Source organism: Pelophylax lessonae (assembly GCF_965119305.1).
Source record: "Pelophylax lessonae genome assembly, chromosome: 2".
NCBI lineage: Eukaryota > Metazoa > Chordata > Amphibia > Anura > Ranidae > Pelophylax > Pelophylax lessonae.
In genome coordinates, this window is record NC_138769.1 from 617798640 (window position 1) to 617822320 (window position 23681).

At 41.6% G+C, this 23681-nt stretch overlaps 1 protein-coding gene across 1 annotated transcript in view; it reads left to right on the forward strand.

Annotated features, from left to right (window-relative positions):
• PARP4 (poly(ADP-ribose) polymerase family member 4) overlaps nucleotides 1-23681 on the forward strand; it is a 351198-nt gene that overhangs the window by 284864 nt on the left and 42653 nt on the right. The window contains exons 26-28 of the mRNA XM_082247633.1: nucleotides 2925-3005; nucleotides 15073-15153; nucleotides 20581-20676. Of these exons, the coding sequence (XP_082103759.1) occupies nucleotides 2925-3005; nucleotides 15073-15153; nucleotides 20581-20676 (258 nt within the window). The remainder of the gene's footprint in view (nucleotides 1-2924; nucleotides 3006-15072; nucleotides 15154-20580; nucleotides 20677-23681) is intronic.

Sequence of the window (23681 nt, forward strand, 5' to 3'; positions counted from 1 at the left end):
TTGATTTTGTTTTATTATATTATGTAAATATTGTGTTCAATATAGATATCAATTTGTCAATAACCCACATAATTTTAACACTTACATTTTGATGCTTCTGGTGGTGCTGTGTTTGGACAATAATTTCCAATGCCTTCTTTGTATTATACTTCCTCTGATTATGGCTTTCTGCTGGCTATGATCACTAGAGGGAACCCACTGAATTAATTTAATTTACACTTGTTTTCTCACGTTTTGATTTTCACCAATTCACAGTGTAAGAAGTGCATAATATCCACACAGTGATATATCAGGAGTGTAATATTTACACAGTTCCATACTTTTATTGTTTTGTACTGTTTGCGCAGTGGGTACATCATTTTATTTTATTATATGTTAGCGTGGCATAATTTTTACATTTATACAGTTCTCCAACTTACACTAGGTGAATGTTCGCGTCTCAAGCTTCCAGCATAAGGTCCTTTGGGCTGTTCTTTTACTGTAACTGTAGGCTGACCCCAGTTTTCTTATCTTTTCTGATGTGGGCCTGTTAGCGTTTTGTTGCTGTTGCCCACATCTTGGTTGGACTTCTTTTTGACGTCCCACTTGTCTGTTAATTACTTTGGATCATGTGCTCCTCAATGAACACCAAAAAAACTGATTTTACAGAGTACAAAAATTCATTTTTTTTACTACAAGTAACTGTCTCACGGACACGCATCTTAGCCTCAGCATAAATATTTCTGAAAAGTGACTCTTCCATCATATATGCTTTTCTGCAAACAGAATACAGAACTAAAAAACTTTGACGCAACCTGAAAGAAGAACCTCATTAAAATAATAGGGGGGCCACCTAGCAACCAGCAACTGTTAAGATCATGAACACTTTCGTCAGGACTCAGGAGTATATAATGTACTATATAATGTACTGTATATAGCACAGGGATGAGGGGTATTTGACGTACAACATAGTTTATATAGTGCAAGACTCAAAAGTATGTATTGTAGGTCAAGAGTATGTAACTCACAAAGTGCAGAAGTATGTTGAGGAGAGCTCAGTATATAGAGTGCTGTATGTAACCGAGAGTGCAGGGGTCAGGAGTATGTAGCACAGAGTGCAAGGTGTAGTTGTAGGAAATATGTAACATACAGCCCAGTGTGAAGCAATCCAAAGTATGGAATGCACAGAGGGCAAGGGCCAGGAGTATGTAACTCACAACCCATTGTATAGTATGCAATGGTCCAGAGTATGTAATGCACAGAATATAAGGGTCAGTAGTATGCAACACACAGAGTGCAGGGGTCATGAGAATGCAATGCAATGTACATATGTTTGCTGGGGGAGGGGAACTTAATAAACAACTTTTTACATTGTGCAGGAGTATATAACACACAGATTGAAGGGGGCAGGAGTATGTAATGTACAAATATTTTGTAATGTACAGTGTACAGAGTCCTTTGGTCCAGAGTATGAAGGGCACAAAGTGAATCAACTGTGGGTATAAGATTATATATATGGAGGTTTTCTATTTGCTTTTTTTCCCCCATTGGTTTAACCATTGATGGACTTTTGCCTTTTTTCATCATAACTATGCATGTACTATGTATCTGGTGGGTGGTAGCATTTCTCATTGTGGTTGGAGTTATGTAAAAGGTTTGTAAGATGTCTCATTCCTGGTGCTTCAATTCGGGTACATTTAAAGGAGTTTAATTTTTTGGTGATGCAACTGATTTTTAAGGTTCTGGATTATTTAACATACAGGAGTATGTAATGCCCTCAGTGCAGGGGTCAGAAGTATGTAACATACAGTCCAGTGCAGAGAGTGCCATGGTCAGAACTATGTAACCCACAGAATGCGGGGTCAGGTTTGTTATGCATGGTCCAGTATGCACAGCACAGTGGTCAGAGGAATGTAATATACCAGGTGTAGGGGTAAGAATTATTTTAACACACAGGGGTCATAAGTATGTAACATACAGATTGAAAGAGCCAGGAGTATGTGTAGAAACATGTAGGAGAATGTAATGCACAACTCAGTGTACAGAATGCATTGGTCAGGAGTATTTATACACAGAGTGCAGGAGATGGGTATATGTAATACGCAGGGTGCAGGTCTCAGGAGTATGTAATGTAAGGAGTGTGTATTGCAAAGATCAGTGTATAGAGTGCAGACTTATGTAATGCACAGACTTCAGGGCCCAGGAGTATATAATGTACAGAGTGCAGGGGACTGGATTATGTTATGTACAGCCAAATGTACTTTCTATCTAGTACATTTCTATTCTAGTGTGATCAAGAAAAAATGTACGCAACAGCCCCTATGTATTCCTAATCATAACTGCATGTACCCTGCATCACTTAAAGGTGTTAGGACGTATATAAATGGGCTGTGTGCATATGTGTGTATAAAAGTGAAGAAAAACATAAATCCTAGTAGTGCAAAATCATGCTTCTTCAATGAAAGTGTGCTTTAGTTGAAAAGACACAATCCTGCACTTTCCCCTAGAGGACGCTCACCACAAAGGTAAGTTTAGCATGTTGGCAGGCACCAGGGCTCGGTGAACATCTGCAATCTGCTCCAGCTTGTAAATGCAATCAGAGGAACCACAAGACCCAGCTTCACAACCATATTATTTGATGAAATTGACTACATAGGATATCCATCTCTCAAGCTCAAAAGAAAGAGGCAAACCATAGTGCTCATACACGTACATTTTAGTAAGTCAGTGCAGCATCCCGGCAACTAGCATTTGCCTAAATAAGGTCAGCTAAGGCAGCACCCATAAAGTGGGCAGTATAAAAATATGTATATTTGTATACAACTATTTGTTTATTTCACTGAACAGTAACCACCTAATAAGTTGTTTTTCCCTTCTTTGTTTTATATATTTAATACTGGTATTTACATAGTTGGCAATTAAAATTACGCTATGTTCAATTTTAGGCCACGCTAAAGGCTTTAATCAACGATAAAGAATTTGAGAACATCGTTTCAACCACTAAACTACAGAAGACCACTGGAACAGTATGTTACAGATAATCTCTATATGAAATTTTAAAGCTTCATACTGAAGAAGTTGTTATTTTAATTGCAATTTTCTCTTTAACCATACTCGGTGGGAACTGTGGTACCACAAATTTCACAATACAAGTACCGTATTTGGCACTAACAATTTTTTATCATGCACATTACACTCTTATCACTAACAAAGTTATTATATCATCCCTGCATAGAAAAAGTCTTTTATTAATTATTAAAGAGGAGCTCATTAAATCTCATTAGTCGTTTTTGTGTTTTAAATAAATGTCAGCAGCTGCAAAAACTGTAGCTGCTGACTTTAGTAAACGGACACTCACCTGTCCCAGGATACCGCGATGTGCTCACCTGAGCCGTTCCTGCCAACATCAACATGGTGGTCGGTGGGCTGAGAGAAGCCTGATGATCTGTTGTCCCAGCACCTTTCTCTTGGAATCCTTAGGACAGTGATAGTGAACCTTGACACCCCAGGTGTTTTGGAACTACATTTGCTATGTTGCTCATGCACTCTGTAGTGTAGTTGAACACCATGGGAAATGTAGTTCCAAAACATCTAGGGTGCCAAGGTTCGCCATCACTGCCTTTAGGATGTACATTGGCTTGGTTATTTGAATGGTGACCACTTTTCCTTATTGGATTTAAATTCATATGCCCTGGCCAGCTTTATATATTTTTATATATCTTTTCCTTGAGAACACTGTTGTTCCTAGCTCTATTTGAACTTTATTTACAGATCAAACATATCTGCCTTTTAAGTCTAGTTCCTATTTGCCTATGCTGTTAGGGAGGTGTTTTACCCCTGTGCCTGCCTCCGAGGCTAATGTTTTGGGCTTTATGGTCCACCAGATTGACTGTTGCTCATGATATTGGGTCCTGAAGAAGCCATACTCTAGGGAAACATGCTGTCTTCTACTACTGGAAGTGTACAGATTACAGTACTTTGTGTTCTATCATCCTTCTATGACTGTATAGTTACACATCTATATTTCATGAGATAGCTTTCTGATACCAGATGTTTAGGCTACTAGGGGCTATTTGCTATTTTATGACATCTTTGTATGTATTCTTCTTTTGTTTTATTGGCTGTCATTTTGTTTAGACATACCCACAGAATTATCTTGCAACTTGTTCTGAAATTAAGCAAAATGTTGTGCTACATTTCATTCTTGTCTGTATTTTCCTATGGATAACAGAAGCAATTGTGCAGTTTATAAACATCTCATGATCCAGGTGACCGTTCATAAAGTCGCTGTCTGTCGTGACAGTAAAAGAGCTCTTTTACTGACATCACATAACAGGTGCAGAAGGTGCGTCATTTTACAATAAAAGGAGCAGGCATAGAAGCTGATTTTCCCCTATGTATCCAAGTGTGCGCTGTCCAAAGCACCTATTATGATTCCATGTTTACAAAAAAAAAAAAAAAAGAGGAAGGGTGAATTGGAATGGTTATATACAAATGCCCTTTACTGAACTAATTTACTAACAAATCGACTAGAACAGCCCCTGTCAAAATACCCCCAATAAATGCTAATACAGGTGACAATGTTGTCAGCCAACCACCAATCATGCACTCCTGCACACTTCAATCACCCCTGTAGTACCCACATTGTACTAAAGTGTTGTAAGAGGACCCTACAGCGCCAAAAATGGCATTGACATTCCTATGACGTAGTCATCCCAATTCCTTCAGCTATATAGAAATGCAGCACTAGGAGATATGTGGGGGTACCCCGCACTATGGACCAGCCAGTGTAACAATAATGCAAATGATAAAAAATGAAATAAGGCTGCTGCCAATACTCTAGATAACCACTACAAAGTGGTATCCATGGAATGAGAAAGATGCTACAGTGCAAGTGCAAATGGCGATGCCTGGTGATATAAAGTGTTGATGTGCTAAAATAATGCTGTGACAACCCAGATGTAATAAGTATCTCACATTAAAACAAAGTATAACCAGCGTAGTAATAATTCCTCGTAGCATCCAGAACTCTTCCTGCATTCCACGGACGAAAACCAGAAGCACTTCCGGTTTTCGTCCGTGGAACGCAGGAAGAGTTCCGGATGCTACCAGTAATTATTACTATGCTGGTTATACTTTGTTTTAATGTAAGTGAGATACTTATTCAATAAAGGATTACTCTTTTATACAGATTACGCTATGGTCATTATACTTTTATATTCCTGAGGAACCACCACCCGGACCGGCCGTAGTAGAGGGAAGCAGCCCAAGGAATACCTGTATTTAAGGCTACTTACCCCTATTTAGGGGATTTACCTCCGGTGAGTGCCCACCTATTGGGGGGAAGACACCACTGCACTGCCGCACATCGGGTGCTAAGTTCCGGGACTGTCCCAAGTGTGCCGCTAGCACGGATTGTACTCACCTGGCCTAAGGCACTAATTAACGGACTGATATTAATTGCAATATTCATAACATACGGCTATTGGGGATTCCCCATGGACTATTATCTATTGGCGACTAGGGAGCGGCCGTATGCACTTGCACTTGTGACTGTATTTGCACCTAAGCACTTTTGAAGTTTGCACAGGTTTTGATATGGTTTAAAAGCACAAGCACTTTTTCATATTTGGTGTGTCTGTCAGTATTGATTCAAGTTATAAGATATATGTGATGTTTACACTGTCATAAATACACATTTTTTATTATCATATCATATATTTATTGGCCTGGGGTCACTCATCCCCAGAAATTGCATCTGGGTTGTCACAGCATTATTTTAGCACATTGACACTTTATATCACCAGGCAGCGCCATTTGCACTGGCACTATAGCACCTTTCTCATCCATCACATGTACACAAGTAGTAGAATAAAGCCAGTATACAGTGAGGGAAAAAAGTATTTGATTCCCTGCTGATTTTGTAGGTTTTTTCCACTGAAGAAACGATCAGCCTATAATTTAATGGTAGGTCTATTTTAACAGTGAGAGAATAACAACAAGAAAAACGCATTTCAAAAAAGTTTCAAATTGATTTTCATTTTAATGAGTGAAATAAGTATTTGTCTTAGTATATGGTGGCAAAACCTTTGTTGGCAATCACAGAGGTCAGATGTTTCTTGTAGTTGGCCATCAAGTTTGCACACATCTCAAGAGGGATTTTGTCCCACTCCTCTTTGCAGATCCTCTCCAAGTCATAAAGGTTTCGAGGCTGACATTTGGTAACTCAAACCTTCAGCTCCCTCCACATATTTTCTGTGTGATTAGGGTCTGGAGACTGATTAGGCCACTTCAGGACCTTAATGTGCTTCTTCTTCAGCCACTCCTTTTGCTGCCTTGGCCGTGTGTCTTGGGTCATTGACACGCTGGAATACCTATCCATGACCCATTTTCAATGCCCTGGCTGAGGGAAGGAGGTTCTCACCCAAGATTTGATGGTACATGGCCCCGTCCATCGTCCCTTTGATGCGGTGAAGATGTCCATTGTCACTTTGATGCAGTGAAGATGTCATGTCCCCTTAACAGAAAAACACCCCCCAAACCATAATGTTTCCACCTCCATGTTTGACGGTGGGGATGGTATTCTTGAGGTCATAGGCAGCATTCCTCCTCCTCCAAACACGGCGAGTTGAGTTGATGCCAAAGAGCTCAATTTTGGTCTCATCTGACCACAACACATTCACCCAGTTCTACTCTGAATCATTCAGATGTTCATTAGCAAACTCCAGACGGGCGTGTACATGCGCTGTTTTGACCAGGGGGACCTTGCAGGAGCTGCAGGAATTCGGTCCTACATGGTGTAGTGTGTTACTAGTTGTTTCCTTGGTGACTATGGTCCCAGCTGCCTTGAGATCATTGACAATATTCTCCTGTGTAGTTCTTGGCTGATTCCTCAACGTTCTTCTGATCATTGAAACTCCACAAGGTGAGATCTTGCATGGAGGCCCAGACCGAGAGAGATTGACAGTTACTTTGTGTTTCTTCCATTTGCCAATAATCACACCAACTGTTGTCACTCTCTCACCAAGCTGCTTGGCGATGGTCTTGTAGCCCATTCCAGCCTTGTGTAGGTCTACAATCTTGTCCCGACATCCTTTGACCGCTCTTTGGTCTTGGCCATGGTGGAGAGTTTGGAATCTGATAGAATAATTGCTTCTGTGTCTTTTTTTTAAAAAGTGCGCTCCTAATTTCCAATAGCTACCTGTATAGAAGACACTTGGGAGCCAGAAATCTTGCTGATCGATAGGGGATCAAATACTTATTTCACTCATTTAAATGCAGCTTAATTTATAACTTTTTTATTTTTTTTTTTTTTTATTTCTTTATTAAAGATTTTCAATTACAAAGGTAAAAAGTAATACACGTCTTTTCATATTCATCGTGACAAAACAATTTATCCCAAAGTGGCCCCCCATTCCCCCTCCCCCCTATTTTCCCCTTATCTACGCCCACCCTATCTTTTAACTAGAAACAGTCCCTTCTTTCTTTATATTTTTGCCATGTTTCCCATATCTCAATCCTGCTCTCATATTGATCTTCTCCCCATACTCTTAAAGATTCCAACTTTCTCGTTTTCTCCACTCGTAGGAGCCACTCCTTAAATGATGGAGGTTCCTTCTCATTCCACTTTAGGGGGATTAAGCTTTTTGCTGCATTCAACAAATGTGGAATCAAGGATTTTTTGTATTGTTTTATCGCCATTTTGGTCCCATGGAATAAGCAGACCCAAGGATCTTTATCAATATCTATGTTGGTAATTTCTTTAATAGCGGCTAAGACTTCTTGCCAGAATTTGCCAATTTTTGGGCATTCCCACCAAATGTGCGTTATTGTGCCCAAAGCTTGGCATCCCCTCCAGCAGTTTTTTGAGTTCTCCCTGTGGTAATTTCCCATTTTATCTGGGGTATTGTACCACCGGGATATCAATTTAAAGTTAGTTTCTGCCATACTCGTATCTATTGCAGAGCTATGAACCAATTTCAGACTTTTTTCCCATTGAAAACCTTGACTGTGGCCCCCCAGTTCTTTTTCCCATTTATCCACGAATGGAGGTAGTGCCAGACCATCCCCTTTGCCCAGAATTTTGTATACATTTGAGATATTATTTCGTGTTTTCTCAGATATACATATCTGTTCAAATGGTAATAGTTCATTTGTCTCCCTGATCGGTTGAGGGAGAGAATTAACGAAGTGCTTCAACTGGCCGTACCTCCATTCAGTGAGATTCCAGTTCCTCCTCTTTTTTAAATCCTCAAACGTGATTATTTTTCCCTGTTTCATAATATCCTTTAACCTTACATCCCCTTCTCCCAGCCATTTTCCATATTCCTTACCTTCCCCTGGTGCAAAAAATTTAGTGTCTTGAAGTGGTATTAGTGGGGAGTTATATTTCCATTTTTCTCTGGTGTATATTATATCCCAAATTTTCAGTGCCTGTCGTGAAATAGTGTGAGTGTTACTATTTAGCTTTCTATATTTTTTTGGAATCCAAATCATTTTACCTAATTCTGTGTCACTCATTATATTTTCTATTTTAACCCAATTTTTACCGCTCTCGTATTTCCCCCATTCCAACACCCGTGTGAGTATTGATGCCTGATAATATTTTTTGAAGTCCGGGAGTGCAAGACCTCCCTCTCCCTTACTTCTACTTAAAGTCGAGTATTTAATCCTAGGTTTTTTATTTTTCCAGACAAACTTGGTTATTAGTGCTTTTAGTGTTTTGAAAAATACCTGAGGGATTTGTATTGGTATCATCTGAAATTTATATGAAATTTTAGGTAGAATTACCATCTTTATAATATTGACTCTACCTATCCATGATATAGCTCTCATTATTAGTCTGTTAATTTCTGTTTTAATTTCATTTAATAAGGGTATAAAATTTATTTTATATAACTTCTCAGGGTAGGGGGTTAACTTAATTCCAAGATATTTTAAATCTTCTTTTCTCCACACAAACGGGAATTCCCTTTCTAGCCTATTCCTCTCCTGTATACTCATGTTAATACTTAAAATCTCTGATTTTTTTTGGTTAATTTTAAAATTTGAGAGTTCTCCGTATTGTTTCAGATTTTTTATTAGGTTTGGGAGAGAGATTCTAGGATTAGAGACGTAGAACAGCAGGTCATCTGCAAATGCAGCGACCTTATGTTCCTCCTTCCCCACTTTAACCCAGTTGATATCTATACAGCCTCTAATTGTTGATAATAATGGTTCTAGAGAGATCACAAACAGCATCGGGGACAGGGGGCACCCCTGTCTCGTTCCGTTGTACATCTCGAAGGGTTCCGATAATATTCCATTTATTTTTATTCTTGCGGAGGGTTGGTTATACAAGGTCTTTATCCACGCCATCATTCTGGGCCCCAATCCTAGTTCCTCTAGTGTTTTCATTAAAAACTCCCAATCAACCCTATCAAATGCTTTCTCGGCATCTATCGAGAGTATTACACTTGGGGTTTTGTTTTTACGCATTTGTTTCATCAGTAGGATTGTTCTAATGCTGTTATCTCTACCTTGCCTTTTTGGTATAAAACCTACCTGGTCACTATGGATCCACTCATTCATTAACCTTTTCATTCTTGTTGCCAGAATTTTTGTAAAAAGTTTGGAATCTGCGTTCAGGAGAGATATCGGTCTAAAGCTAGAACATAACGTTTGATCTTTTTCTTCTTTTAGAATAACTGTAATGGACGCTGAGAGGGCTTCTTTACTCATGTCAAATTTAGTCCCTAGTCCATTCATGTATTTTTCGAGCCTTGGGATAAGGAGATCTTTATATTGTTTATAATACCCAATGGTAAACCCATCGGGTCCTGGGCTTTTACCCGCAGTAGTTTCTTTTATTGCTCTACTTATCTCCTGGATTGTTATTGGGGCTTCTAGTGATGTTAGTTTGTCCTCGTCTATTTTTTGCATTTTTGCTTTTTCCAGATAAGTTTTGATCTTCTCTGCCCTGTCCGCACAATCCCCTTGTTTTACCTCCCCTTTTACCGCATACAGGTTACTGTAATATTTTTGAAACTCCTGTGCTATTTTAGTGACTGAGTGGACTAGTTCGCCATCTTTATTTTTAATCTTATCTATATAATTCCTTGCTTTTTTTTTTTTAGTAATTCTTGCCAGATTTTTTCCAATTTTATTTCCTTCTATATATTTCTCTCTTGCCACCCTATTAAAGTCTTGTCTGATTTCCTGGTCTAGTAGTTCTTTTAATTCCTCTTTTTTCCTCTCTATCAAGGGGGTGTACTCATCCTTATTTATTTTTTTTTGCTTTTGTTCCAGGTCGTAAATCTCTCTCATCATTCGATCTTTATTCTTGATACTATCTCTCTTTCTTTGTACTCCCTTTGATATAAGTATACCCCGCATATAGGCTTTGTGTGCCTCCCATATGATGTTTATTGGTGTCTCCTCTAAGTCATTATTTTGGAAATAGAATTTCAATTCTTTCTCAATTTCTTTCCCCCATATTTTATCCTTGATAAGTTCTTCGTTAATTTTCCATGCATTCATTTTGGGTTGTTTTTTACCCATTTTCATTTTTACTGAGATGGGTGAGTGGTCCGACCAGGTTCTGATCCCAACCTTCGCCTCTGTTACTTTGTCTATCCAACGATGTTCTACCAAAAGGTAATCGATTCTTGAATATGTCCCGTGTATGTTTGAATAGAAGGTATAGTCCCTTTCTTTTGGGTGAAGGATTCTCCATATATCTGCCAATTGGTTTTGGTATAGTTTTTCCCTAATCTCTTTAATCTGGTAGGTCGAGATCCTTTGGTTCCGCGCCGTATTATCTATCTTTGGGTCAAGGCTCAGGTTGAGATCTCCTGCTAAGATCACTCCTCCCCTCCTAAAGTTTAATAATTTTCCCAGGGTTTTACCCAAGAAAGACACTTGCCCCTCATTGGGGCCGTATAGGTTAGCTAATGTGGTTTCCTCATCGTTTAGCTTTCCTTTCAAGAAGAGGAACCTTCCCTCCGGGTCCACCAGCCTTTCCTCCAGCACAAATCTTATTCCCCTGGCAAATCCAATTGCTACTCCGCTAGATTTTTTCTTAAATGAGTCCGCATAGTACCATATGGGGTATTTCTGTGAGTAAAACCTAATATTTGAGGAATGTGTAATATGTGTCTCTTGTAAAAATATTACATCTGCATTCAGATAGTTAATTTCTCTCATAATTCTCTGTCTCTTAACCGGTGAATTCATTCCTCGTACATTATAAGATATAAAATTTATATCCTCCATCTCTTTATCTTGATGTACCTATTTGCCCCTATTTTAGTTTTACTCCTTATCTTTTTCTTTTCATCACACCTAAGGTAATTTGGTTGGTGTACTCGGAGGTAAAGGCTCTCCCTCGTTCTGTGTAGGTTTTTGTTTGTTATGAGAGCATGACTCACGGGACATTTTTTTCTTATCTTTTTTTTTTTCCCCTATTCCTACCCCTCCCCCCACCCACTCCCTCTCCCCCCTCCCCCAACCCCCCCTCCTCCTCCCTCCTCTTCCATCTAATCCTCCCCTCTGTGGGCACCTAGTATCCACTTGCCCCATTCCTAGGCTAGTCGATTTCTCTCCTCTCCACTTCCATCGACATTCACCCAGGGTTGAGCTCTGCCCTTGCTCGCCAGTTCTACCCATCATCCCTGTTTAGGGATGAAAGGTCGAAGTGCGCTCTATTGCCTCCCGGGAGCCGCCCTCTAAAAAAAAAAAAAAAAAAGAGAGGACTCTTCATATAATGCTCCTTTTCCCCCTTCACTCCCCCCCCTCACATTTCCACTCCTTCCCCCCTTACCAGTCCGCATCTTCCCCAGATTGAATCTCAGACCCACCCCCAGTCCCAACTTTATGCTTTAATCTTTTTCCTTTGTTTTCTTTTTCTTCTTTATTTCTTCTACCCATTCAATTTCATCTTCTGAGACCTCCTCTGGGGGTTCATGGTCCGTCCATCCTGGAATTTCCATTACTGGTATTTTCAAAGCTTCGCAGAAAGCCCGAGTGTCTTCTGGGAACCTCAATAGGGTCGTTTTTCCGTCCATCCGGGCTCCTAGTCCTGGAGGATGACTCCAAAAGTACTGAATATTTTGTTTCTTTAATACATCAACAATTGGTTTTAGAACACGTTTTCTACCAATTGTATCCTGAGATAGGTCTGGAAAAACTTGTATTTCTACGTCTTCATATCTCATTATTGGTCTGTCCCTCATCTTTTCCCAGATTTGGGCTCTCACATCATATTTATGAAATCTCGCTATTACGTCCCTTGGTTTGTCCCTTGGGGCATTTAGAGGTTTCCGTATTCTATGGACTCTTTCAAAATGTATTTTATCCGTCGTTTTTTTCCCTAATAGAGGATTAAAGACAGTTTCTATCATTTCTTCTAATTTTTCTTCTCTACCCTTTTCCGGTAGCCCCCTAATCCGTAAGTTCTTCCTTCTATTTCTGTTCTCTTGATCTTCCATCTTATAAGCCATGTTCCTCTGTTCTAACTGTAGTCTCCTCATTTGGTCTTTCATTTTCTTTAATTTTTTCCCGTGTAGGTTAATCTTTTTTTCTGTTTCTTCTATTCTAACCAGTGAGTGTCCTAGGTCTCTATATAAATTAGACATTTCAGATTTAATTGATCTCTCCAGATTAGAGAACATTTCTATCATTTCTGTTTTTGTAGGTGGTTGATCATTTCTCCTCTGTTCTTCTTCCTTTCCAAGTTCACAGTCACCTGATGTCAGTGTACTCTCCCTGGATGAATCCAAGTTTTCCTCTCTTGGTGTCTCTGTCTTTTTTGTGCCTTTGTTCTTTTTATCTCCCTCATTGTTCTGTTTTGATTTTACAACTGTATGATTTTCAGCTAATTCTGTTTGGCCCTTCCCATCTTGTGTCATATATTTTCTAATGGTCCCAGGGCTTGCTGAGATTTTCGACGGTTTCTCCATCGCCTCCTTTGTCTGTTTATTCTTTATTTTTGACATAGTGTCTCTTTTGTATATATATTTGTGGTATCTAGTTTTTATACTTGTGTTCTTTTTTTTTTTTTTTCCCCCACTGGAAGAACTCTCCTTAACTCAGCTGGGATAGGTATACCTATCGCCAATGGTCCCCCCCTGTTTTTTTTTTTTTTTTATATTCCGGGATTTGGCTATATCCCTAAACTCTTCCAAGTAGGGAGGGGGGTAGTTCATACAAGACAGTATACATGTGAGGTTATATATATATATATTTTTTTTTTTCCAGGTTGGTACTTTTAACCAGGTGGTTCTCAGTGGTCTCGGATTCTCTTAGCAGTGTTCGAGCTTTCGCTCGTTTACATCTTTCAGGGGGAGTGGCTCAAGTATAATGATTCTATAGTGTAGTCTCTGATGATCTATACAAATGTTTCTCCTGGAGATCTTTGACACTTAGTTTAGTAAAAGAGGGTCTCTAGGGGGCGGTGGACCCTGGCGTGAGTCCTGACGTTTATGCGTTTTCCCCCTTGCCCTTCTTCCCTTTAATGGGGACCTCTTTCCTCTCGTGTTTTAGGGTAGGGGTAGTCTCACTCCCTAATACTTATTAACCAAGTCTTAATCTACACTCTGTAGTCAGTGTCCTTCCATAGGGAAATATGGTCAATATGGCAGGTTGATCCAGACTAAGTATAAAGTTAACGCTATATATCGCCAGGCATCGGTGGAGTGAGACATAAAAATATTTTAAGGGTTTAGAAGAAGTTTGGGGGGTTTTCCACCCTCTCACCAGTCCTTCGATTCTCCAGCCTCGTCGTATTCCACTTTGTGGGGTCGCTAGGCTTTGTGCATCCTCGAGTGGCTCTGCCCGGTCTCTGCCGGTGTCGGATCTCTCTTCCCCGTGGCTGCTTGTTTGTTTCCTACCGCACGTACGCTGCGGCCCCCTAGTGGCGGTCGGGATCTCCTCCGGAGCGGACCTTCCTTCAGCTGCACGCCGCTCTACGGAGGTACCTGCCTCCCGGCAGGGATCAACCTAACCTCAAAGCCCGTTGGGGTCCTCTCCGCTCGTACTCCTGGCGGTCTGGAAGGGTGGAAGGGTGTGAGGATCCGATCCGAATTAGCCTCTCATGGGGGGAAGAGGGGCAGAAGCTTTCCCTTGCATGTCTCCGGCGGCTTCCCCGTCGGCTCTAGCGCGCACACGAATCCGGCGCCATGTTCAGGCTCCTCCCCCCTTTTTTATAACTTTTTTAAATGCATTTTTTTGGATTTTTTTTTTTTTGTTGTTCTGTCTCTCATTGTTAAAGTAAACCTACCATTAAAATTATAGACTGATTTTTCTTTGTCAGTGGGCAAACGTATGAAATCAGCAGGGGATCAAATACTTTTTCCCTCACTGTATAGCCAATGAGTCAACGACAGTGCAGAGAATAATCATTCATATGGACCCATATGTTCGCTGATGGCAAGAAGATGCAGCAGATAACAGCAATATTGGGGAGGTAGAATCATGCTTACATACAGGTGTCAACTTTCCACTACAGATCCACCTTGTACAGTTTTAAAAAATATGATCAGCGGGAACACACCGAAGCCTTCCTGTGAATTTGTTGATCTGCCTGGGAGGTTGGCGTTTTTTCAATGCTAAGTTGTGTATTCATCTATTCTGGCTGCAGACAGGGTCACCACACATGCAGCAGCCTGAGAACCAGTATCAGAGTGGTGTCACTAAATCCAGGACATACTAAAGTGTAGGGGGCGTAAGGTGTAGGATGGTCCCACAATGACATGTTTCACCTGTGGCAGTGCAGACTTTTTCCCTCATTCTGTCTTTCTCTGGTTAGAGAATAAAAGTGTCTCATTCTGTCTTTCTCTGGTTAGAGAATAAAAGCCAACACCTTGGGGGAGATTTACTAAAACTGGTTCTCACAGAATCTGGTGCAGCTGTGCACAGTAACCAATCCGCTTCTAACTTCAGCTTGTTGTTTAAGCTTTAAAATAAAACCTAGAACCTGACTGGTTACTATGCACAGCTACACCAGATTCTGTGTGCACCAGTTTTAGTAAATCCCCCCGTCTATTCTTCAGTTGTAAATTGTAATTTACAATTTTAGTCAACGCTACTTTATTTGTGTATTTTCTTTGTATTTAGATACTTCACAAACTCACAGCTCGGGCTTTCATTCGAGACTATGAAGATGGCATTCTCCATGAGCAAGAACATGAAAATGAGGTAAGTGAGTTATAACAGACGGCTAATTATATGGGCACATAATGATTTGGGCTATAGATGCACAATTGTTCAGTACAATAAGGATCAATGTTGACCAGGACATTTTTTTGCTATTCAGCGCTGTGCTACTTTAACTGTCAATTGCTATTCAGCGCTGTGCTACTTTAACTGTCAATTGCTTGGTCATGCATCACTGTATGCAAATTAAATTTATATATATTTTTTTTTTCAAACTGGTTTTTTTTTATTTATTTAACCAAAAGTTGCATTACACAATACAAAGTAAGCCTAGAACAACATAGAAGGATACAATGACTCGAGACCATTAGTTATAAACAAGTGATAAGCAACTTCAAAATAAGACTGTAGAGATAGTTCCATACGAGATATTCGAGCAACTTAAAAGGTTCCAAGTCAGGTTGGTGATGCATGAACCAGATTACATTATGGTGAATAGATCTAGAAATTCCAATATAAGGTAACCACCCTGTCTTGGTAGTATAGACCATTAGGATGAGCAATAAGAGATGTGCAGTTAAAGAGGCCGGGGTCTAAATACAACTTCCGGCAAGTAGAAGTACTGTTGGGATGTCAAATGGGGGATATATGCTCTACAAGGGAGTGATCCTGTTAGAAAGCTGTACTAAGACTTGGGGATGAGAATAAGGGGAAGAGGGGCAAAAAAGAAATGGGACAGAGACTGTAGAGAGCAAGAAGGACAGTGGGCACAGGTTCCCCTGCCCGGGGCCGCCAAACATCACCTATGGAGGGACACTGTGTTGTGAGACCTCCTGTATATAGGCATCAGTTCAAACATAATGTTGCCATGGCCTCCAGGTGTCGCAAAAAGACTCTTCCCTATTGTAATGGGTAGCCGTAAGTCCCTCCATGTCCCTGAGTTCATTAATTTTAGAGAACCAAAGAGACCTCGTTGGCGGGTGCACGGACCTCCAACAAAGGGGGAAATAGGCCTTGGCTACGTTGATCAGCCGATGCATAAGGTGCAGCAAGCATGCCGCTAGGTCGTCCGCTAGATATACATTGGTCAGATGTTTAATGGTGCTGCTCACTGCATGCCAGAAAGGTTTAAGTTTTGGGCAATCCCAGAAGATATGCAGCATGGTGCCCCGGTCAGCATTACAGCGCCAAAATGCACCCGGTATCTGCGGGAAGTATCGATGTAAAGTTGTGGCTAGCCTGTACCACCTAGTCAAGATCTTATAGCTGGTTTCGTGGACTTTCAAAGCTATGGAGGATTTTTGTGCAAAGTGTAGAATCTTCTATTATTGAGAGACCGTAAATGTTGTAGCAAGTAGGGATTCCCATCGGGAGAGAAATGGAGGACAAAAGTCGGATGGCAGACGGATCAGAGTTGCGTATATGGTGAGAGATATTCAGGCGCATTAGCTGCCAGCCCCAAATAATTCCATGTAAATTCTGTAAAAGGGCCTAGGGAAAAGAAATTGGAAAGTCCAAAGACTTAGGGATGTCATCAGATGGGAACAAGCCAAGGATCCAGTAGACTGTGAACAACAATGAGAAAGGCACCTCTTAAGCCCTGTACACACGCAACGATTATCGGCCAACCGATCGTACGTCTTTTGTCCAGAGTTGTGTTTTGTTGGTTGGAATGTTCCTAGACTGCACACAAATTTTCTCGCCCGACAAAATTGTACTTCAGAAGTGATGTCATGTGTTGGTTTGCTTTCTTTGTGTTCTTTCTTCTCTGAGCATGCCTAGACTTTCTCATTAGATTTTTCCCTGTCGAAATCTGTACTGACTGCACGAAAATCGGCCGTGTTTTGATGGCGGACAAAAATTTTATAGCCTGCACACCAGATTTTTTTCGGCCGAAAATTCGGAGTTGGTTGTCGGAAGTATCATACTAACAAGCCGAAAATCGGCAGATTGGTCGTCGGACGAAAATTCCCTGCTGATTTTCAACGCGTGTTTACGGGGCTTTAGAGTAGACTGTAATACTTTAATGCACAATTAACAATAGTAACTAACATGGAGTAGATGTTGATGAACATAGCAGTGAAAGGACAGTCAGATGGAACCTCAGGTGGACGTGTAATCATCCCCTGGCACAGCAGTGCCGTATGGTGGACAGGCTGTGGCAAATCAGTTCCCCCTCTGTGGCAAATACATTCCAGTTCCGTGAGTTGGCGAGAGATACCTGGCGAGTGGAGGCATTGATGGAGAAAGTGTCAGAGTTGAAAACTGCTCCAAAAGTCTAAATGGGGGTCTGCAGCAGAAGTAATTGCGCTCGGGGAGATTTTACCATCAGTTCCCAGAAAATCCCATAGTTGTAGATGATGGCCCGACACCAGACGTAGGACCTGGCGGCTCTGAAGGCCAGGTGCAAACTCTGGGTTGCCAAGGATAGGGATCATGGGAGAAGGCAATGGGGAGATTGAGGTGCTGCAGAAGGCCTCTCTGGACACCTGCAGCATGCCTCCCAAAGTAGGCATGCTGCAGGTGGCATGTTTGATAGGCTGCGTGGCTATTGGCTGCAAGCTGTTCCCCGTCCTGGTCCGTGCAGAGCTTCGAAATCAGCGTCCCCACTCCGCTATTGCTTGGACACACCCCCCCTCTGGGTTTTTTTTTTTTCATTTGTTGATATATAAATGAAAAAATACAAAAAACATTTAAAAAAAACCCACAATTTTCTTATGCTGGCCATACACTTGCTGAAAAATCGTTCGAAAATCTGTCATTTGGTCCGTTCGTTCGTTTTTCGTCCAGTTATTGGACACAAATAGAAAATCGGTTTTAACTTTTCAGAGCCTAAAAATCTAAGGAACAGTTTGGAAAATTCTGCCAAACGAACGATAAATTGAAAGGTTAATGTGTTTCTCGCCCAAACTTTTTGCTCTAGGCATATCTGACAAACTGAAAGAAAAACTGATTCATTTATGTCCATTGAATGATTTATCATTCGAAATTCAGTCATTACATGATGGCACAAACATCTGCTCTCACGGCCGATTTTTCATCTTTCGAAAATTAGTTTGAACGATTTTTCGGCTTGTGTGTGGCCAGCTTTAGTTTCTGTTATAATATTTTGCAAACAAATAATCTTTCTTCATAAATTGAGGCCAAAATGTATTCTGCAACATTTCTTTGGTAAAAATAATCCAAATCAGTGTATATTATTTAGTCTGTATGAAAGTTAGTCTTCAAACTATGGTATACAAATCTGAATATTGATCAATCCTGATGAACTGACTGCCTATCTCATTTTTTTAAACCCTAAAATGCCAGGACAGTATAAAATACCCCTCTTCCCCCCCCCCCCCCAAATGATCCATTTTTGGAAATAGATAGTCCAAGGTATTTTGTAAGAAGCATGGTGAGTTTTTGAAGTTGTCATTTTTTTTCACAATATTTTAGAAAATGAAGAAATGAAAAAAAATAAATATTTTTTTTGTAATTTTTTTTTACATACTGTCACCAGTGCAGTACAGAGACATTATATGAATGTCACCAGTTCAGTACAGAGACATTATATGACTGTTGTGGAGGTGATCAGGGACACTAACTGGTGACAGTATGTTAAAAAAAAAAAATCCAATTAAATGTTTTATTCAATTATTTTAAACCTTTTTATTATTTTTTTTTAACTTTATTTTTTTACATCCTGTCATCAGAGCAGTTCGGTACTCTGGGTGTGTGATCAGGGATTTGTTTTTTGTTTTTTACACTGTTACTGCTTTTAACCACTTCTGGACCAGAAGGATTTGCCCCCTTAATGACCAGGCCTTTTTTTGTGATTCGGCACTGCGTTACTTTAACGGAAAATTGCACGGTCGTGCGACATTGTACCGAAATAAAATGAATGTCCTTTTTTTCCCACAAATAGGGCTTTCTTATGGTGGTATTTGATCACCTCTGCGATTTTTATTAATTGCGCTATAAACAAAAAAAGAGCGACAATTCTGAAAAAAAAAAAAAATTTGGAAATCAAAAATTTTCATCCTTTTAGGCCAATTTGTATTCTGCTGCATATTTTTGGTTAAAAAAATCGCAGTAAGCGCATTTTAATTGGTTTGCGCAAAAGTTATCGCGTCTGCAAACTAGGGGAAAGATGTTTCTCATTTTTATTTATTTATTTTTTTTACTAGTAATGGCGATCTGCGATTTTCAGCGGTACTGCGACATTGCGGCGGACAGATCGGACCACTAACTGACATTTTTACACTTATGGTGGGACCAGTGACATTACTACAGTAATCAGTACTTTTAAATATGCACTGTTACTGTAATAATGACATTGGCAGGGAAGGGGTTAACCCATGCGGTGATCAAAGGGTTATATGTGAGCCTAGGGGAATGTTTACTAACTGTATGGGGGATGGGCTTATGAAATTACCATAGAGATCTGTGATCCTATATAGAAGGATCACAGGCGCTCTGTGATCATTTCAGAGAGAAAAATGGTCAGCTGAGTTTACAACAGCTGACTGTCCTTCTCTCTCAGCAGGGAGCGATCGCGGGTACCCGGCGGCAATCGCGGCCGGCAGCCCCATGGATCGGCATCCCAGCTGCCTAGTGGGGGCGGGAGCACGCCGGCGGCAGTGCGGCTCGCCCCCCAGGCACCACGTGTGACCGACGTAGGGCTACGTTGGTTCGTGCAGGAGAGCCAGCCTGCCGCAGTAAATCTGCAGCGGGCGGTCGGGAAGGTGTTAATGGTGATAGTCACCATTTTCATTCATGACAGCTTGTTTACTGTTCTGATGCTGTGATTGGCCACAGCTAATCACATGGTACACGGTACTGTGTTTGGCCCAGGAACCATGTATTCGCTGTGGGCCAATCACAGCATCACAACAGTAAGCAAGCTGTTCACAAATGAAAGCCATTCATGACAATTTGTATACATTATATTATGTGATCGTTGTGATTGGTCATAGCGATCACATGATACCCCCCGCCTCTCATAGCAGCTGGGTACCAAGCACGGTGATCCACGGGATTGCACCCCAGGGGGGTGCACTACTGTACATGTGCTAATCGACATATGGGTATGTCACCTAGACTGTGGCTGCCACCCGTCCACTTGGTCTTTTTTCTGCCATCATTCTTTGGGGTTTCCATATCTAAACTTCGGTTTTAGGTGCAGAGAAAAAAATGCAAGCTGTATTCATAATCACAAGCATTGTTTTCTAGTATCAACCCATATACAGTATTGCCAGCCCAAGTCTGAAACTGCCTATAGCCATTAGATGGCAACTAAACAATATTTTAAGTGAAACCGGCATGATTGTCAAACAGGTAACTGGTTTGCATATTGTTTGGATGTTGTGCAGTATGCATTTTCCTTATATATTTCCTTGTTCTATAATAAACCTAAGATCTGATAAATGAAATTGTGTTTTTATAATATTGATTTGTGTTTACTTTGTATCACTTGACCACATGCAGATGGAGAAACAGAAGATGAAATCTTTCATTATTAAGCTTAGCAAAGAGCATTCAATTGTGACTCAATTCACAAGCTTCGTTGCTGTAGAAAAACGGGTGAGTGTAAGCAACTTATTTTGGTGCAGTTTCAGTGTGTGTGTTTATGTGTATGTGTTAAGAGTGATTGTAAAGGTTTTTTTTTTTTAACTTTCATTTTTATGTGGAAATGCAAAGGCAAACAAAAAGAGTCACAGTAACTGTTAGAACAGCCAGAGCCCTGGTACAAGCATACAAATACAGTGAAGGAAAAACACATCTAAGTTTCTAGAACAAATAAGATGTAAATAGTTTGAGGCTACACAAATTCTATCTAGTGCAAAGGTAGGACCAATAACAATAGGGTATTGCTACCCGCCTAGTGAGGAGAGTAATAAAACTGAACCAAGCATCTCACTGTTCTAATTTCGAGTGTCATTAACTTCAACTGTAATAAGTCAAAAAGGGAATAATCCCATATACAGTGGGTACGGAAAGTATTCAGACCCCCTTAAATTTTTCACTCTGTTATATTGCAGCCATTTGCTAAAATCATAGTTCATTCTTCTTCCTCATGAATGTACACATAGCACCCCATACTGACAGAAAAACACAGAATTGTTGACATTGAGAATTGTTGAGCGCGTGCAGGCCATAGCTCCGCGCTGGGTCGGCCGCGACAAAGTCCCACTGGGGGACTGACCCCGCGAGTTAAACGTCTCGCTGAAACGCCAAGGACCATGAGTCACGGCGTCCGTATTGGTCGACAGCCCTCCCGCCCCGGTGGAGAGGGGTACTGTCAGTAGTTGGTGCCCGCCTGGTTCCGGTATGGTGAGTAGTATGTTCCCCCTTTTCCCCCTGACGGGTCTTGTGGTGAACGCGGGCCCCTCTCTGTATGGTAAGATAGAGTCCCCCTCTATCCTATAACTTGGCACAGATCCCCCTACTTTGAGTGTGATTTTATGTGCAAAAAGCCAGGAGGCTTGGTTTGGGAGCTAACAATCTAATTGTATACATGTTTAAAAGATTGTAATCAGTGGCAAATAAGGTACCTACCAGTCAGAAGCCACGGACATGTAGACTGCCTTCCTAGTCAAATCTCCAGCTATAGCAGGCCTTCCGAACGGCCAGGCGGTCCGCCAGGGCCGGTACCGCCAACCACGCTAGATCCCCATGCAGAGAAGGTGTTGTGTGCTCTGCAGCACACCGCTATTCGGTACAGGCCGCCGCCATTTTTTTTTTTTGCTGGATCGCACGAGCCGCCATTTTGGCGTAGCCTCGTGTCTCCAGCATGGGGGCGGCCATGTTTGAGGTGATCCAAACACCTCGTGGAGCTAGGGGAGGCGCCGGAAGGCGTGCAGAGGGGCGGAGCCGCCTCCTTTCTTCCTGGGCAGCCAGCCAAAAGACTTCCTGTTTGTGAAGACAGCGCTGTAACCTGTTGCAGTTAAACTCTGAGCATCAAGTGGTGAGCCTGGGGGTCTATCTCTCTCTCTCTCTCGATCGATAGGGATCCCTAGCAGGTAACACTAAGGGGCTTTTGTGGCGCTGGGGGTCTGAAAAAAAAAAAAAAAAAGTTTTTTATTTTTGAATTGTATTATCCGGCAAGTGACTGGAATAATCATGGACCCTGCCACACAAATTCCCCCACCTGTTTCCCTCGAGGGGGCCACGGGACCCGCCGGTGCACAGAGTGTGGAGGCATTTACAGCAATTTTGGAGTCTATGGTGGCTCGGGTGGAGGCGGCCTGTCAGGGACGAGGGTCAAGGAAGCGACCCCCGCCTACCCCTATATTATCTGACACCTCTGACTCAGATTCAGAGATGGTCACTGCAGCTGCAGGTCCCTCTGCAAGGGCTGTTACCTCAGGTAAAGCTCCCTCAGACAGTGAGGAGGACGTTCCTTCTCCCGCTATAATTCAGGAAGAAGCATTGGTGGACGCACTAGTTGTGGCAGTGCGGGAAACCTTAAGACTTGAGGTTTTACCGGCAGAAGCAACTGAAACAGAGATTCCCTTTGGTACTAACAAGCCCATCAAAACGGTGAAGGTTTTTCCTGTACCCAAGTGTTTTGGTAATAAAATTAAAGGAGAATGGGAGCATTCTAAGCGTACCTTTACGATTTCCAAGCGTATTGCTAGACGCTATCCATTTGAGGAATCCTTCATTAAGAAATGGACGGTACCACCAGTGGTGGATCCACCTATTTCCAGGCTGAATAAAGCCACGGTTATCCCAGTGGAGGACACTTCGTCCTTTAAGGATCCGGTGGATCGAAAGATGGAAGCAGAGTCCCGCACTATCTTCTCTCTGATAGGGTCAGCATTTAGACCAGTAATTGTTATTGGTCTAGTTTCCCAGACACTTACGGAATGGGCGAGATTGGTACGCCAAAAACCTTAGGGGAAAAGATATTCCCCAGGAAACATCTGATTTGATGGAACAGATTATACAAGGGCTACAGTTTATCTGTGACGCAGCCTTGGACACTACTCCCCTATTAGGGCATGCATCTATGTCAGCGGTAATCCTAAGACGTGTGCTGTGGTTAAAATGTTGGTCAGCTGACCTAGGTTCCAAAAAGACCTTGACGAATCTCCCCTTTCAGGGGAATCGTCTATTTGGGGCCACCCTAGATGAAATCATTAAGGATGCCACGGGGGGCAAGAGCACTTTTTTGCCACAGGCTGCTAAAGCTAAGGGACCTCGCAACAAGCGAGGACCTTTCTTTACCGCCCATAAAGGGTTCGTACGCCCGGCTGGAACAAGCGGGAAAGGCAAGACTCCTCCAGGAGGGTTCAAGAAGGGCTGGTCGGACAAACGGAGGACCCACTCAGCCAAACCCGAAGCAAAGGATTACACAGCCTGAAGGTGCGCCCCCACCCGGGTTGAGGGTGGGGGGACGTTTTCACCGGTATTCAGGACATTAGTTCGAGCATCGACTACTACTACCGGTGCGATTCTTCCCTTCCAACATTTAAGTACTACAGGGAGCGGTAGTCACCGTTCCCTGAATAGATCTTTTCCTTTACCTTTTCCTAAGATTAGTCTCTATTCCCCACAGGAATCGGATCTGGTTGACCAGACAG